The sequence below is a fragment of the Rutilus rutilus genome (genome assembly GCF_951802725.1).
Source record: "Rutilus rutilus genome assembly, chromosome: 2".
In the NCBI taxonomy this organism is placed as follows: Eukaryota; Metazoa; Chordata; class Actinopteri; order Cypriniformes; family Leuciscidae; genus Rutilus; species Rutilus rutilus.
Genome location: NC_140210.1, coordinates 44,778,324 through 44,796,908, shown reverse-complemented (window position 1 = coordinate 44,796,908; position 18,585 = coordinate 44,778,324). Strand labels below are relative to the sequence as shown.

General features: G+C 38.0%; 1 protein-coding gene across 1 annotated transcript in view; it reads right to left on the bottom strand.

Annotated features, from left to right (window-relative positions):
* The window catches only part of LOC311286571 (protrudin-like), a 191,554-nt gene extending 174,242 nt beyond the window's left edge, over positions 1-17,312 (bottom strand). Inside the window, exons 1-5 of the mRNA XM_084402774.1 lie at positions 17,136-17,312; positions 10,108-10,221; positions 9,719-9,814; positions 4,081-4,176; positions 1,630-3,423 (exon numbers count right to left, since the gene is read on the bottom strand). Coding sequence (XP_084258900.1) covers positions 1,630-3,423; positions 4,081-4,176; positions 9,719-9,814; positions 10,108-10,221; positions 17,136-17,188 — 2,153 coding nt within the window. The 5' untranslated portion in view covers positions 17,189-17,312. The remainder of the gene's footprint in view (positions 1-1,629; positions 3,424-4,080; positions 4,177-9,718; positions 9,815-10,107; positions 10,222-17,135) is intronic.
* Between the last annotated feature and the right edge of the window lie 1,273 nt (positions 17,313-18,585).

Here is an 18,585-nt window from a genome sequence, read left to right as displayed (position 1 = left end):
AAAATCATCTCCCGGTTTATTTGGCAAGGGAAGAAACCTAGGGTGAAATTTAAAACATTGCAGCTCTTGAAGGAGGAGGGGGGAATGGGGTTACCTTATTTTAAAGGATATTACTACGCGGCCCAAATTAGACCCTGTATGTTTCCAAATTTTCAAGCCAGGTGGAAAGATATTGAACTTTCAATCATAAAAGACCCTCCGATTCACGCATTACTGGCCTGTGCAAACCTAGACAAGTTCATAAAGGATACTCAAAATCCATGGATCAAAACCCAATTAAAAATTTGGAATAAAGTAAAAGGAGAGTATCAGTTAAATTATAAAATACAGATAATCCAATGGTGTGCTTTTGATCCTGGCTTCAGGCCAAATTTGTCGGATAATCGGTTTAAATCATGGATTTCCAAAGGTATAACAACTTTCTATTCACTCACAGAAAATGGAAAATTAAGGGATTTTGAGGGTCTAAAAAATGAATACCATCTAGATAACTCTGATTTTTTCCGATACCTGCAAGTACGCAATTATTTTGAACATAGTATTAAACCTAAAACAGACCTTAATGACCCAATATTAAAATCAATTTTGATTGCATATAAAAATGCTACTGTTAAGGGGGTTATTTCTAAGTTTTACAAAGGTTTCTTGGTGAAAAATACCCACTCCACAGACTACACAAATGAAAAATGGGAAAAGGAAAGCAATGTGTTGATATCTACAGATGACTGGTTGAATATATGTGAGTTTCAATGGAAATGTACAAACTCTCATACATGGCGTGAGTTTAATTGGAAATGTCTTATTCGTTTTTTTGTAACAACAAAGCAAAAAGCACATTTTGACCCAGGTGGTGCTAAATGCTGGAGGCTGTGTGGCGCTCGGGAGGCTGATCACTGGCATGTGTTTTGGGAATGCCCAAAGATCAAACCATCTTAACTACTATACTCAAAGTACCTTTACAGTTTTCCTCTCTGTTTTGGGGGAATTGTGAGTTCTTGGCCAGAACTGCTGATAAGTATTTATGTCATTCTTACATCTGCCTGCAAAAGAGCATTTACAAGACGTTGGCTGCTTCCCGACCCTCCCACAGTCTCAGAATGGATAGATATTGTAAATGAGATATATGTAATGGAAGCAATTACCTTTTCCATTCGTCTAAAGAAAAGTATATTTGTAAGTCTGTGGGCCAGATGGGTCAAATATGTAAGGCCCTTAAGATCAGACTTCGTAGAGGTGCTGAATTAATGATTGTGTGTTTTATTTTCCCGTCTTCCTACTTATCCTCTCCTTTTATGTCCCAATCAATGTAGTTATTTGTATATTTTGTAACCCACAAGTTTTTGTTTTGTTTTTTCTCCCTAATTGTTCAAAGTATATATATGTTCTGTTTAAAAAAAAACTAACAATTGGACAGTTACTATTACAACTTATTCTGTAACTATTTTGCTGACTGAAAATAAAGAATAATAAAAAATAAAAATCAGGCCAAATTAACTGCCATTGACAACAAAGAAGAGAGAAACACATCACTCACACACACACACACACACACACACACACACACACACACACACACACACACACACACACACACACACACACACACCTAGTGATTGTCCTCAGACTTACTTTGCTGATCTGGAGGCTTCAACTACAGGCAAGAGCTTCTGAAGTAATTCATCTGGTGACGTGTGGTTTTGGTCTCGATTGAGTATGTATTTCTTTAACTCAAACTCATCCAAACACTCTGAGGTTAATAGAGCAAAGACAACAGCTGACCACTGTGACAAGGACAATCTGGTGCTTGAAAGACCTCCAGATCTGAGACACTCCTGGATTTCATTTACGAGAGAATGATCACCCAGTTCATTTAAACAGTGGAACAGATTGATGTATTTCTCTGGTGAGGGATTCAATCTTATTCTCGTTTTAATGTATTCAATCGTTTTCTCTTCACTGTATGAGATGTTTCTAACATGCGTCACAAGGCCTTTCAGGAGCTTCTGATTGGACTCCAGCGAGAGACCCAGAAGAAACCGCAGGAAAAGGTCCAGATGTCCATTTCTACTCTGCAGAGCCTCGTCCACGGCTCTCTGATGCAGGTCAGATATCATGTGACACGTGAACTCGTGTGCATGTTTTGAGCTGAGGGTTTCATTGAGCACATCCCTCTTGTAGAACAGGAATGAAAGCAGCACATAAAGAGCTGCTAGATGCTCCTGAATGCTCAGATGAACAAAGCAGAAGACTTTCCCCTGATACAAGCCCAACTCCTCTCTGAAGATCTGAGTGCACAATCCTGAGTAAACTGATGCTTCTGTCTCATCAATGCCACACCCTCTCAGGTCTTCCTCATAGAAGATCAGGTTGCCTTTCACAAGCTGCTGGAAGGCCAGTTTCCCCAGTTTGAGGATCATGTCTTCATCCTTCACTTTCTTCTCATAGTCCCTCTCATGTTTGATGTTGGTCTGAATGATCAGGAAGTATGTGTACATTTGCGTGAGAGTCTTGGGTATTTTTTCTTTCCATGATTTACTCAACATCTTCTCTAAAACAGTGGCTGAGATCCAGCAAAACACTGGGATGTGGCACATGATGAAGAGACTCCTTGATGACTTCAGGTGTGTGATGATTTTATAGGCCAGACTCTGATCACTGATTCTCTTCCTGAAGTATTCCTCCTTCTGTGGCTCATTGAATCCTCGTACCTCAGTCACTCGATGGACACACTCAGAGGGGACGAGATCGGCTGCTGCTGGTCTGGAGGTGATCCAGATGAGAGCAGAGGGAAGCAGATTCCCCGCAATGAGGTTCGTCAGCAGCACGTCCACTGAGGCTGATTCAGATATATTACACAGTTTCACATTAAAATCCAGAGACAGACGACACTCGTCCAGACCATCAAAAACAAAGACCACTTTATATTCATCACTGAATGGTTTCATTTCTTTTGTTTCAGGGAAAAAGACATGCAGAAGCTCTGAAAGACTGAGTGTTTTGTCCTTCATTAGGTTGAGCTCTCTGAAAGCAAGTGGAAACATGAGCTGGATCTCCTGATTCTCTGTCCCTTCAGCCCAGTCCAGGATGAACTTCTGCACAGAGACTGTTTTTCCAATGCCAGCGACTCCCTTTGTCAGCACAGTTCTGATGGGTTTGTCTTGTCCAGGTAAAGGTCTAAAGATGTCAGTGCATTTGATCGGTGTGTCCTCTGTTGCTGCTCTCCTGGATTGAGTCTCAATCTGTCTCACCTCATGCTCATTATTGATCTCTCCGCAATCACTCTCTGTGATGTAGAGATCAGTGTAGATCGCATTCAGCAGTGTTGGGTTTCCCTGCTTTGCTGTTCCCTCATAAAAACACTGAAACTTCTTCCTCAAATTCGATCTGAATGTATTGAGGGCTTCGGCATGTTGAGGGCAACTACTGTAAGATAAAAAATAATAAATTTAAATAATAATACACACACATTGTAATAATACACACACAATGCAGTGCTGAAGTGCCAACTAGTCTCTCCCTATGGAGCATCCCTTTACCACTCTACAGATAAAAGCGTTGTCGGGAAAATTCGTTTCGCGTACCTACCCCGAAGTGACAAAATAAAATAAAATTCTGTATCAAAATTTATAAAGAAAGACCAGTACTTTGTTTAGGCTTGGTTTGTAGGGAATTGCAAACCTGCGCACATATATTCAAACGCACATAACTATATAACCAATTCTACATGTGAATGCCATCAGCGTTTATCACAGGTTCGTGTTTATAGTCTGTGTAGAGAGAATGGTGTCGTCTTAGCGGCCCCTATTTTAATAACAAATGATCGTTGCGACGGAAGCGAATCAATCAAAACTAACTTTAGCTGGAAAATAACTTTAATAAAGAACCGCAAGCCAAAACAATCTGTGTTACCTTAAATTATACATTTATCTCTGTAATGCTGCTTTGAAACAATCTACATTGTTAAAAGCGCTATATAAATGAAGATGACTTGACATTGTACCAAGATATTTTATTGTGTCAGGATCCATGATACTATGTAAGTCTCTTTGAATAAATGTAAATGTTTATTACAGCACTTACCTAAACCCAGGATCAGTGAGTCCACTAAACTTCAGTGTATGATCCATTGACTGGTCACTCCACATGGACACACAGCTGGCTTCAAAAGGGTCTGGTCTGAGCAGTGAAGATAAAAACAAATGAATATAATTCACACACTCTTATATTAAATCACTTTTGTAAGGGTTGATTGTTCTAGGTGACTCAATTTAATTAAATCGCATTATGCTGTTGGAGACATAACAGCAAGTGCAACTGTTATAGTGGTCATATTCACATATCAGACTTAATCAAGCTTTTCATTCTGAAATGCATTGAATACAGCAGTGGTTTCCAAACTGCGGGGCGTCCAGAGTAATAAAAGGGAGGGTGCAGCAAGTCTATTTCAGAAATATAACTGCGAGCAGCAATTATCAGGGTTCAAGCAGTTTAAGGCTTTTAAGCACATGCGTAGGGTTGCCAACTTTCTGAAATGGAAATAATGCATTGATACATTTAGATAAATATATTTCATACATTATAGCATATTATAATACAACTTATTAGGCCATATTTATAGAATAGCAAACTAGTCAATATACAAGACTGAACCACAGATGTGAAATATAAAGGCTATCATGATCATTTGTTTATAATACGTTTTATTTTTAACTTAAACAAATACAACATATAACATTAAAAACTCATCGGCTTAGACTGCATTTGAAGAAAAATAAACACAACACAACTCATTTTTACATTTCCCGCTGTTGTCACTTATCATCGTTGCTACGATACGTGACTCACAATGACTGAAACGACCAATTAAAAGGGCATTCTCTGCTGATGTTCCAAGATGTTAAAAACGATTCGTTGATCATAGACAACCAGGGGGAGAAATTAGTATCTACCGCACCGTCGTTTTTTTTTTTTCTTATATAGCCTACAAATGTCTTCGTTCATAGTCTGACATGGGCTATATTAGAAGCTATGTGTCTGTCATGGATTTGCACTGAATTGATTCTCAAAAATACGGAACAAAGTGCGTTCCTTATCAGTTCAATACGGAACAAGACTTTTATGTGTCAAATACGGGACGATTCCGTATTATATGGAACGGTTGGCAACCCTGCGTAAAAAGATGTGTTTTATTTAGCAAGTCTGTTACCATCTCAATCATAGATGGAAATGACCATTTACCGTCAATACAGGAAATTTACCACAGGAAATATATGGATTTAAAGTTTTCTAACAGTTAACAGAAATTCATTCGTGTGTGTGTTCGCCGCTGCGACACGCACACTCTTCTAAAAGAGAAATTTCTACGAGGCGTTGTTTCAAATGCCTTGCACCAACTTCCCGCTCTCTCTCCCTTTGTTCAAGACGCGCAAACTGCACCGTTCACAGGGGATGTCAAAAGCAGACGGTCACAGGGCTAGCTTTCTTACGTTACAAGAAAGCTACCCGGCCCTCGCGCCCAGTTCATGCGCGAAAGGAGGAAAGAGAGCGTTTTAGTCCCGCCGAGGCCGGACCAACCTCCAATTCCCCTCTTCCCGCTCTCTCTCCCTTTGTTTGAGCCGCGCAAACTGCGCCGCTCACAAGAGATGTCAGAGCGGACGGTCACGAGCATGTTCAGCACCTGGAATAGCTTTCTTTGCGTTACAAGAAAGCTACCCCGCCCTCGCGCGTCACCAGCGAAAAGAGTGTTTTTAGTCCCGCCGAGGCCGGACCAACCTCCAATTCTCACACATTTCCCAGTCCCCTCTTAAGCAGGCGGCTGGAAATATCAATATTGCAGTAAATGAGCCTGTTATAACACATGCACGCCTGCAAACAAACGCCGACATAAACATGATGACGCTCTCATATATGCTCATGCTAACTGAAAGCTTATGTGTTTTCGCCCATGGCTCAGTGGCGAAATCTTAGGCTTTCGCGCCAGAAACCCGTGTTCGAATCCAGATATCTCGCTCATTGAGCCGCCACAGGCCGCCTCCCCCACGGGGACCCCAGCCTAGGATCGCGCTGAAACCTGAGCACGCGAAGTCCTCCTAGCAGCCGCAAGGAGGAAAAGGTGGTTGAGTCCCTCCACGGCCGGACCGCCATCAAAGCTTCTCGCTTTGTCAGTTCCCTTAAAGAGGCAACTGCATATGTGTATTTTGCAGCCAACGAGTGCGTCGTACAACCCGCTCGCCTGCACCCAAACGTTGTTTTTACGGTGACCCAGAGATATCTCATAAGAGTGTATTTTCTGGTCATCCGGTTCACGCCGATGGTGTTTTGAGTGTAGAAAATGTGCCCGCTTCCCAGTGTTCACCCCTACACTCAAGCACCGTTCCCCCTGTGTCACTCACTCTCGCAGAGCCCACTCTCATAAAGCTGGCACGCGCCGCTTGAGTGTTAGATGTAGAAAATGTGCCCACGATACAGTGCCCACACCTACTCACTGCCCACCCTGCTATACAGTTATCTCGCCCGACACACACCGGCTATGGTAAAAACATAAGTCCTGTGCCCGCTCGCAAGCGCTCACGCTTACTGATAAACACAAAACACCCGGCGCCACACATGCGTCAGTGTGTTTTATGACTGTAAGCTGCTTGGTGTGACAATTATATATTATTATTATTATAATATATTATTTCTGTTATTTTACATGTTTTTAATTTGTCAATGCTATTTCATTCCCCTGTTTTTATTTTATTACAGACATTATGGAGCTGTCGTGAAATCTGAAAAACAAATCCAATGACAGATTTCTTCATGTTCATAATTTCACCATTCTGTGGACTTTGTTATCAATTCCACCAATAATAAAAACATCCCTGAAAAAACATTCAGTTCCTTGTCACACCAAGCAGCTTACAGTCATAAAACACACAGCCATAAACCCCCACTGGAACCACACATGGGTCAAATTTCACATACCACCTGTTGGTCATAAAACCCCCATATATGGACTTCCTGCCATAAAAACATAAATCAAGGGTCATAAATAATTTGACACAAGTACCCCCATATAGCTACTAACAAGTGCACTTGTGCAAAAACATTTTTCAAGTTCAACATTTTTGTTGTTGTTGTGGATGCTGATGATAAACAGCTTTGTGAGACTACAAAATACACATGCATTTGTTTGTGTGTGTGTGTGTGTTTCTTCTGTAAAAGTTTCCCCAGATATACTTCACTATTTAATGCACAATTTTCCTTACAAATTATATTATGAGCATTACAATTTGAGCTGTGTAAAATGTAAGGGATGATGCCACCCTTCTAGAACAATGTGCATTTACGTTTAAATTGTAACATATTTAATGGCATGGAATTACAGTGTAATTAGTGTTAGCTCACTGTCTTAGCCTTTTTCAGTTTATTAGGTGAGGTCAACTGTTAATAGTAGAGATTCTTATTTCTTTATCAGAACACAAAAACTGGTACTGTTTTGGAGAGAAATTGGGTATTTTTTTTACTCTCTATTTAACCCATCTCATGGTGTGTGATGCTGAACTATCATGTGAGTTTCTAAAGGTTTTTGAATTCTTTGCACAGTTATGAACATTGATATTTTATGTGCAACAGTAGCATGCTCAGACTCAGTGCATTTAAAAAAAATTGGATGATAGATATTCTTCAATATTTCTGACAAAGATAATGTGAATTACAGTATGTGCAATTTTTTTTTACTTTATTAATTGTAGAGCACAGTGTTTATTATCAGGGGATAGAATCTGCAGCTCAGTACTCACTACTCACTACTCATGAGTACTTTTAAATTAGCTACTTGTTTACTCTTACTCAAGGACAAGTACTTTTTACTCTACTTACACCACATTTTTGGGAATGTAATGGTACTTTTACTTGAGTATGTTTTTTCAGTACTCTTTCCACCACTGCCCCTGACACACTTTCAAAATTCTAACACCAGGCCACTATAGGGAATACAAATGTTGATAGCAGATCTATGTATTTATTCACTGATGTGAAGAATCTCGAGACTAACAATAAGTTGTATTATAGTAGACATAAGAATTAAACTACCACATTAAACATGAGTTCTATGTTGATACAATTTTTTTTGCAATACATATTTCAGTGTTTCCCACACATAGACTAATTCGCGCCACAGAATCAACACCGGCCGCCACATATTGCATTTCGTTATCATTTTTTTTTTTTTTTTTTATGCTATTTTAAACACGCAGCGTATTCATTCAGCTGCATTTCCTTTCCCTGCTCTCCCTCCGTCTCTCTGTCACTCACGCGTCTCTCTCACAAGCGAATTTTTGTCTCGCCAAAGTCTTATTTGATCGGTGAGTGATGATAACTGCTGCGCTTGCGATAGGGCGTATTGCTGAAAGAACGAGCAGAGAGAGAGGCCCGGTCGCGCGCGCGCGTCTTCAAACTGCCTTGATCTCTCGCTCCCTCGCGCATATTAATCAAAATCACGATGGTAAAAGATCGGAAGACCGAAGTTTCACGTGGAGCATTCGGATATTTTTTCCCTGAATTACCGCTGGGTGTGAATTGTGCTAAAAAAAAACAAACACAAAAAAACGTTGCCTTATCTTCTCTGAAAAGATTCAGCTGACATAAAAAACACTTTCAATAAACAAAACAAAACCTATCCAATGATGAAATGGTTTCTGTGTTGACAAATCTTGTGTGATGTCCTAACTGCCGGCTGGGATAATCACACAACGCGTACAAGTCCGCTAATGACACGTCCGATTCGCAAACTAATGACTCCTTTGAACCGATTCCATTTAATGAATGGTTAAAACAACTGATCAACTACTGATGAACTCTGAATCAGTGAATAACAAATCGGTAACACTTTACAATAAGGTTCCATTTATTAAACTCTAGTTAACTACATTAGTTAACATTAAATATTAATAAACTGCACATCTACAACATTAATCAATTAAAAGTTGTATTTATTAAGGTTAGTTAGCCTAATGCACTGTGTGAAGTAACAATAAAAATACAGCTGTTCACTGTTTGTTCAACTAAGACTAATAACAAAGATTAATAAATACAGTAACAAATGTATTGCTCGTGGTTCATTAGTTAGCCTAATACATTAACTAATGTAAACAAATCAAACCACATTTAACACCTCTTAAAATGAGAATGTAAGTGTGCTTACCCCATTTTTTAGTAAGAGTGTTTAGCAAGATTTAACCTTTACTGTATTTTCAGGTTATCTACTGTATATGACAATGTGTAGAACAATTAGCAAAACAATCTTTTAGTTTAGACCGTTTGCGTAAATGCAGTTGGGTTGTCGAGGTCAAAACTCTAAATAAGCTGTGAATCAAATAAACTTACTATAAATAATGTTATGTCATTTTTTTTACTCTCACACTGAATGTTTGGATTTTGTGATGGTGTGAATAATTTTTGATTAATATTTAATATAATAAAGTTATGTGTGTAACGAATTATTAATGAAGGATAATAATAATTATTGATTACTGATTCGGGTGACTGAATTATTCCATTAATATTTATTATGCTGTTGGAGATTTACAGCGAGTGCACATCAACATATGTGAGCTGTTAAGATCTTTTAATTAATAACGTTTGAAACGCATTACATACAGGTACTTTAGTCCCTTTACAGCATTAATAATGAACAATTTTCTTAGTAAGATAAATGGTTCAGTAAAGCACTCACCTAACCCCAGGATCAGTGTGTCCACTAAAGTTATGTGGAGGATCCATTGACCAGTCACTCTTCAAGGACACACAGCTGGGATCTGGAGGATCTGGTCTGTGCATTGAGATGAACACAAGTGAATGTAAATCACACTCTTAAATTCATGACTTTAGTAATAAACTGATTCATTTCGGGTGACTAAATGATTCCATTTAAATGTATTATGCTGTTGGAGACTTTACAGCAAATGCACATCCATATATGTGAGCTGTTAATTAAGATATTTTAAATAACTTCTGAAATGCATTACATACAGGCACTTAAGTCTCTTTACAGCATTAATAATGAACAATTTTCTTGGTTTCAACACAGATGTATAAAGATAAATAGTTTAGTACAGCACTCACCTAAACCCAGGAACAGTGTGTCCACTAAAGTTATGTGGAGGATCCATTGACCAGTCACTCTTCATGGACACACAGCTGGGTTCTGATGACTTTGGTCTTTGCATCTGGACTGAACTGAAACAGAACATGAAGGGAATTCATGGAAATCACAAAATGGAGCCATTTAGCATGAAAATCAAGTTTTACCAACTTTTAATTCTTTAAGGTAGGCAATTTATTTCATAAACACTTTGTTATTATGGTTAAAACTATAACCAATAATAGAAGTGGTCTAAATATTAAAAATGCACTCATATCGTCAGTGTAAGTCTCAGGACCAGGGCGACTCAGAGTAATTGTCCTCTAAACCATCAGGAATCAGGAGTCCAAAAAGAAAAAAAGAAAAAAAGAAAAAATGCTGTGCACACCACCACTCGAAGTGGGATCTCGCCCTACCAGGGCGACTCAGAGTAATTGTCCTATAAACCATCAGGAATCAGGAGTCCAAAAAAAAAAAAAAAAAATGCTGTGCACACCACCACTCGAAATGGGATCTCGCCCTCTCAACGCGCACGCCCGCATACACCGTAATGACGTCATTTTTGCAGCGTACCTTCGCGTTCCTGCGGAATCGGTGAGGATAAACCAAACTTCAGGCTATGCCGTCTCCGAGCACCACAAACAAACAGCAGCTGTGATTGGCCAAATGCTCTGTCTGGGACCCTCTACTCTTCCCTGTGGATGATCTCTGACCTACTTTCTGTATGATCTGCATTTCTGTGTTTTGAATTTTAGAATATTGAATTTGATGTTACGAATTTCTTCATCTTGAAAACTTGATGCTGTATTTTTAAAAACTGGATATTTGCAGTCTAAGAATTCAGAACAAAAAAATTTCAATTGTTGAATTTTAAATGTTCAATATTCAAGTATTAAAAAATCTAATTCAGAACTATGTAAAATGCCACATAATATTCAGTTGTGTTACATAACACTTAAATTCAATTAATTTACACAATTCAAATAGTTTTGTCATATTATAACCTCCGCCACCTTTTACGATTCCTCCTGAACCAAAACAAGCTGCGTTCAAGTCATAAGGTTATGACCAGGGGCTCGTTCTTCGTACGTCGCTAACTCACTTAGCTGGATTTGATTGTTCGCGATTTGGCATGATCTTGGATTGTTTGGTTCTTCAACGCTCATCCTGTACTTGCTGTCATAGCAACATGTGCGCAAACTTAAACCTGCTCGGGAGCAGGCTTATTTCATGTTAACAGGATTAGATCCCGGCTTCATAAGCGGAGCTGATACGGGAAGTCCAGCGCAGCGCGATAGTGCACTTTCTTTCTGAGATATATTTTTTCTCGTGATTCGTGAGATTGTCGTTTTTTGTCGCTTTTATGTTTAAAAAAGTTTTTTTTTTTTTTTTTTTTTGGCATTTCCAAGCCACTTAAGACCCAATGTTGTAGGCTAAAGCAGTTTTTTTTTTTAGGCTATCATAATTTTTTATGAAGATCATACAATCATGACCATGACGATTACAGCTGTCACTCAGGCTTCACTAACGTGATTGGTACCATAGACTATAGACTGCCATCAAGGCCTCAATGAAGGGGATTATGTGAACAGAAAGGGGGTTCACAATGTAAATGTGCAGCCCAGTTACTATTGTGATTCTTAATATTCCAGATTAGTAATATTATATCAAATAAAAAAAGGCAGTTGACTAAAATCTTCCATATCACAAATGTGAAAGCAAAATGGCCAGGATCTGTGCATGACTTAAGAATTTTCAGAGATTCACATTTATGCACATTATTTGAAAGTGGTAAGAAAAGTTCCACAATTAAATATCAAGCTCACTGTATTACATACACTTATGCTGATCCTAACAGAACTGCATTTTTTCATAGGTGATTATGACATGTTCCTGCCTGCAGACAGGTGTTTTATGACCCCATTCCCTGACCCAAACCAGTTACAATGCAGCTCTAGCCAGGACAAGGGCACACAATGAAATTAACTTTGGCTAACTAAAGGGAAGATTTCAGTGTCTGATAAGTCTGAGGGTTGCACACCTGACAGGGCCTGTGACATTATTGCATGTGCCATATTACACAACATTGCCAAAAAAAAAAAAAAAACACTTTTCATTAAATGTTTAATAAAAGACAAATATGCTTAGTTCCTTGAGTTTTATTTAAATTGTTCTTTGTAAAGAAAAGCCAGTGGTCAAGTGATATTAGACACATGCCTCATGCAACAAATAAAAAGGAGACGTTGGCTATACACTGCCCACCTGTAGGCCTATGTCTCCTCTGTCTGTGCAGACTCTTCTGTAGGCCTTTCTGTAGATGTGGAATCATGCAACTTATATTGCAGCCATAAAGCATACAAGTATAAAATAAGTAAAGTTATTAATGCATTTGCAGGCTAGTTCCTCCATATGACAGTTATCTGAGAGGGTTTATTCACTGTCCAGTGCAATGGAAACAAATGGACATTACAAAGTCTTATACTTTCTTTCCTTTGGAAAGTTAGAAAATGTCCACTTACTGCACATATTTCAGCCACCACTTTCTTGGGAACAGATACAAGTGTTGGTGTATTATGTAAAAGTGCACAAAAGAGGAAAACACAATGTCATTACAATGAACTACACTCGGGAAAAATGTGATCAATAACTCATGGCAAAATATTTTTACATTAACATAAGTTTATCAGTTTTCACTTTCACAAGTCAAAGCAATTCTTCATTACTCAAGATTTAACAGTTGAAATGACTATACAGCCTTAATTTAATGCAGCAAAAATTATTTTACAGTGTAGGCTACTAAGATCTTTTCTATTTTTTTCTCAGCCTTTTTCTTGGTTGCTTTTATAAACAGACAACCATTTATTTAACAGTGCCTTTTATAAAAGAGACTATAATATAACTAAAAATTACCATTATGTAGAATATTTTTGTACTTCACTTTTATTTATTCCCATGTTCTAGTGTGGTGACTGACATTACAATGCACAAAGTAATTATGCAATTATTAAAATACAAAAATATAGGCTAATAAGTGATAAAAACATCTAACATGGCCACTTCTAACGGATTTAAATTGTCTGCTATTTTTGCCAGCCCTCTCTCCTGGCTTTTGCAGACTTTGAGGTGTTCCCTGGCGTTTTGATTAAACATTAAAATTCAGAATAAACTTCGACTATTAGTTCTTGCTCTGCTGAGGAGAAAAACTGTGCCCGCCCTTTGGCCACGCTGAGCAGCCAAAGCGTTGCTAATCAATGTTTCTACTATCGATACATATCCCCTTTTAACCAGCGCATGAACGCGCAATTATCTCAGATAACTCAATCCAGCGATACTAATATCCGGCAAGTGTGTTCGAAGAACCGAGTTAGCCAGATCATGATTCGCACGATGATATCATCTTGGATGTGTCATTTGATCTTGGATGTAATAAGCAACGTACGAAGAACGGGCCCCTGAACGCAGTAAGCTTGTTTTGGTTTTAGGTTTAAACCATAGACTGTAAAAAAACGCATAAATCGGAGTGTGAGGACATGAACAGCTCCGGGTATTATGTCACGGGTCACATAATCTCAAAATTATAATTTTTGTAAAATTTTATAAACTAGTGCAAAATGCCCGTGCAAAATCAGTTTTTGTGTTTGTTTTTAGTAATTGTTGGTTTGGTGCCCGTGAAAGAGACTGTGAACGCATTGAATTCAGGAAGCAGGCTAGGTTACTACAATAAACTGTGAATAAACTATAATATTCAGAAGTAAACAGTGTAGCTGACTGTGTTTTTAGTAATTGTTGGTTTGGTGTGTTTGAGTGCTCATTGTTACAATTACACAGCAAAAGTTCAGTGACATTTTATTTGTGCATGGTAGAAAGCACACAGTGAACTCTGAGAAAACACTATGCTTGAGGAAACAGTTTGTGAATAGGCTACTACAAATGATGCCCGTGAAAGAGACTGTGAATGTATTGAATAGGATATGTTTAGTTGGTGAATAGCTTAGGCTACTATTACACAGTAGCGATAACTTTAAGCGCACCAGAATGAAATATAATATTCAGAAGTAAACAGCATAGCTGACTTACAGATTCAGTTAACATCCACAAATGAATAAGCGCGTCGATTCAGGGAGCAGTGCAAAGTGCCCGTGCAAAATCAGTTTTTGTGAGCTGATCGCCGTCAAAAAAGTTCAGGAGATATTTCTTAGTGACGGCTGATTTCAACAGTTTCAATATGATAAAAAATAACTTTTATATTGATTCAATGGATTAATTGCATTTTGAAAAAAAAAAGTGTCATGAATTTATTGCATTTTTGGGGAAAAATAATCCGTTTTTATAATAGATCTTTGAAAATCCAAATCTGGATTTGAATTTTTTATGTTATTATAACCTAAAGATGCTATGTGAAAGTTTGAAAAAGAAAATAGTGGTTTTCATCTTGCCACTTTCTTGGTAAAGAAAACACATTTTTACTCAAATTAATCAAAATGGATTTATCACGTTCTGGAACCAAACTATAATATTCAGAAGTAAACAGTGTAGCTGACAGAGTGTTTATGTCAGAATGTTTATTTTTAAACCACAACCTTCTTGGGGCTTCTTTGACCGATACCAGAGCCATATAGAGAGAGAGTTGCGACAACTCCATTGACTACAATGGAACGCTTTTTTTACAGCAATGGCTGTTTTATTTTCACAGCCTTTCAATAGTTCCCGGAAGTAACAGCAGCGCGGTAGAACAGACCGTTTGTGATGCAGTTTTAAAAGATAAGACGTTTAAAGTATAAGATTGTATATTATCAGATTATCTGAATCAAATAAACTTGTGTTTTAAAGCATGCTAGTTGATTCCGAAGCACTTCCTGGAACTATCTGAGGTCTACGCGAATCACGTGACAACTAAGCATTTTGAACTTCCGTTGTCGCAACTCTCTCTCTATATGGCTCTGACCGATACAACCCTCTAATGTCAGAATGTTTATTTTTAAACCACAACCTTATAAAAATGATATATTTAACGATATCTTTTGCATTTCTCATCCAAACAACATCAAATTTGGCACTGCACTTACTCATGCCCGTGGCAAGACACCTGTCGAATTTGAAATCCATCGGACTAACGGTTCGAGAGATATGCGGTTAACAGACACACACACACACACACACACACAGACAGACAGACGTTTCTGTAATTTATACACAAATCCGGCGAAACACGGAAGTAAAGCAGCGCCGCCATTACTGCGTGCCTTGCTGCTAAGGAAGTAGTGTTGGTCCCGTAGGCGGCTGTAGCTGTACGAAATGTTATTTTTATCTATTCATCTTTAATTTTGTACAGTAGCCCTGCTGTATGGCTACAACACTTCCCTCGGCCGGCCATGCAGTCACACACTGCTTCGAGAACTTTGCAGTTTTCTCTCTGTATTGTTACTGACACATTATGGTACGAGTTCACTGCCTGTGAAAACCTCACGACACCTTTTAATGTGATGAGCTCATCTGCGAAGGTATGCAGTATCTGGCCAATCCAAACATGTAATTCTGACCTTCAATCAATGCCCTGTAGTTCAGGGTTCTGAAGCTCGCATGCCAGATGATTAATAAAATAATCTTGAATACCTGTATGCTGCCAACTCTCACGCTTTCACCGTGAGACACACGCAACTTTTCACACGCTCTCACGCCACACATCCATTTTCTCACGCACAGAAAAATCACGAGGCAAAGAGGACACGGAGACCGACAGACTAGACAGAGCAGATTAGTTATGATATAAAAAAGCTCAGCTCTCAGATTCTGTCAATTTTATTACGAAATTCAAACAATAAATACCGTTTTGGTGTTTGTAAATGTGACGTGACGGATCTCTAGCGGCACGTGAACCGATCATCTCTAGCTAATAATAAATAAACACGAATGAACAATGTTAAAAGAAACAGTACAACTTACCGAAATGTATATGCATCATACATAATATCGATCAATCAGTGTTTTTTTAACCGCGGAAAGGGTCAATAAAACAGCTGGAGAACAAATGTGCTATAACATTTACCTCAGGAAATTTAAGCCATTTAATGACCATAATGGGCTATAGCAGGTTAGTTGGCTATAAAAAAAAGAGCTATAGAGAGTATTTTGCTAAATATGTGTACTATATTACATATTTATTATATTTTTACTCATATCATTAAATAAAGTTGTTATTATAATAAAAAAAAATGCATTATATTTAATTTGAGTAATACTATAAGGCTCTCTGTATGTTTAACTTACAGCATTAGGTGAGTTTTTTTTTCTTGAGAAAAATTATGCCCATCTTGCGTACCTAATATTTATCCAAATTAGTCAATATTAAATCAAATCACAAGAATTGAACTGAATTGAAATCCTGAAATTTGTTTCAAGCAATAATAAAAAAAACTTAGCTTACCAGAAATTGTACCATATAGGCCTAATATAAACATTGCAACATGTTGTCACTAAACCTAATAAAATTCAGTTTAGTTTCTAAAATGTTTTGACAATCACAATATTTAAGCCCCAGGATCCGCTTTCATTAAAATGTCATTAGAGGACACCGGCAGGTGCGTAGACCTGGCAGGCAAGATGGCGGCGCCCATAGAGATCGCGGCGGATTTGTGTACAGATAGATTATAATTTTGAGATCACGTGACCCGTGACGTAATACCCGGAGCTGTTCATGTCCTCACACTCCGATTAATGCGTTTCTATGTAAACACTATCAAAAGACAGTTTCTCCTGTAGGCCTAACCTATGATGTCAGGAGCTAAATATTCGAATAATTTTTTTTAACTATTGTTTTTAACAGGAAGATTGTCACAGATTGGTCTTCTGAAAGCAAATTGATTAGTCTACTTTAAACCGTAAACATGTATTTAGCATTATATTAAAATGTATGTAGAATAATGTAATTAGAAAAAAAACAAAATGGCCGTGGAGTACGTGGGACACGGCGTCACGTAGAAAATAAGCGATTACTGTGCATAACACTCACCTGTGTGGAAATGAATCTGTTGACAGGTCATGCTGATCATAATGATGTTCCATCAAGAAAATCTATACGAGGAAACTCAACACTTTAATATTAGTGTCGAGATGCTTCCGTCTTCATTAAATGGCAGCAGCACAGACCGATGGATTTCACTTTCACTTTGATGAACAACACCTGTACAGGAAAGGGGCGGAGCCTGGTGGGGTGGGGAAGAACATTTTTCTGTTTTCTTATGAGGAGCAGTTTAAACAGCATGCATCTTTTCATCTAGGCTACATCAAATAGAGCTGATGAAGAGAGATTCCCCTCAATGGCCCAACCGCTCTATTCTCGCGCACATTTGTGCTTCAAACTAGGATACTCTAAGAAGATTGAAATGTCATTAATAACAAAAGACGACGAATATGGAAACAACAAACCTGCGTTTGTACAGCTGGAGTTTGAAAGAGTTAAAGATGCCTCAACTTCGTGCTGTCCTCTGCAGGTCAGATCAAGAATCACAAGCAGGAGTAGTGAACGTTTGGACATCGTGCAAATAAATAATACATACAAATATTTGAACATCCACTAATTTTATGAATATCCCAATCAACAAATAAGAGTTTTAACCTCATCACCAGCAGGCTACATGAAAGGGAAGAATAATTGAATTTTACACATTTTTAAATTCACATACACACACACACGTTGTGTTTTCATGTTTTATGGGAACTTTCTATAGAGATAATGATTTTTATACTGTACATACTGTATATTCTCTCCCCTTACACTAACACTACCCCTAAACCTACCCATCACACACAACTTTCTGAAATTTTTACAATTAAAAAAAAAAAACATTATAATTTATAGAATAATAACCAAACAATGTCCCCACACGGACCAGGATTTCGGATATTGCCATCTTTGTGGAGACATTTTATCCCCATAGTGTAGCGTTTACTAGGGCAGTCTGTAGTGGTCCCATATTCACCGTCATTTAATATCTCAGTAAAATAAAAACACAAATGTGCATTATGGGACATTACTGCTGACACATCTAGTTCAATTGACATTATTATATGATATGAATAAATACTTACAGCAGTGTCTTGAGTTTATAATTATCTTTTAAATCTGAGATACTTTTCACACTAGCATGTTCTATATTATTCCCATTGAGATCCAGTTGTCTCACGTGTTTGATCTACTATGAGGAGTGAGGAGTTTGATTTACTATTCCAACTATTTCGAAATTGCTATATGACTTCTCTGACGACAGCAACACTGGCCTGTGTCTCCCTCTGTTGACGGAAATGCAAAATACATTTATAGCCATTTATGTTCATAGCAATTTATTTATGCTTATAGCAATTTATGTTTATCTTTAATGTTCTTTAATGCTTCAGGAAGCTGATGTTACGTAATGGAAAAGTACAACTTACTGATGCAGAGTTAAATACAGGGTCTTCTG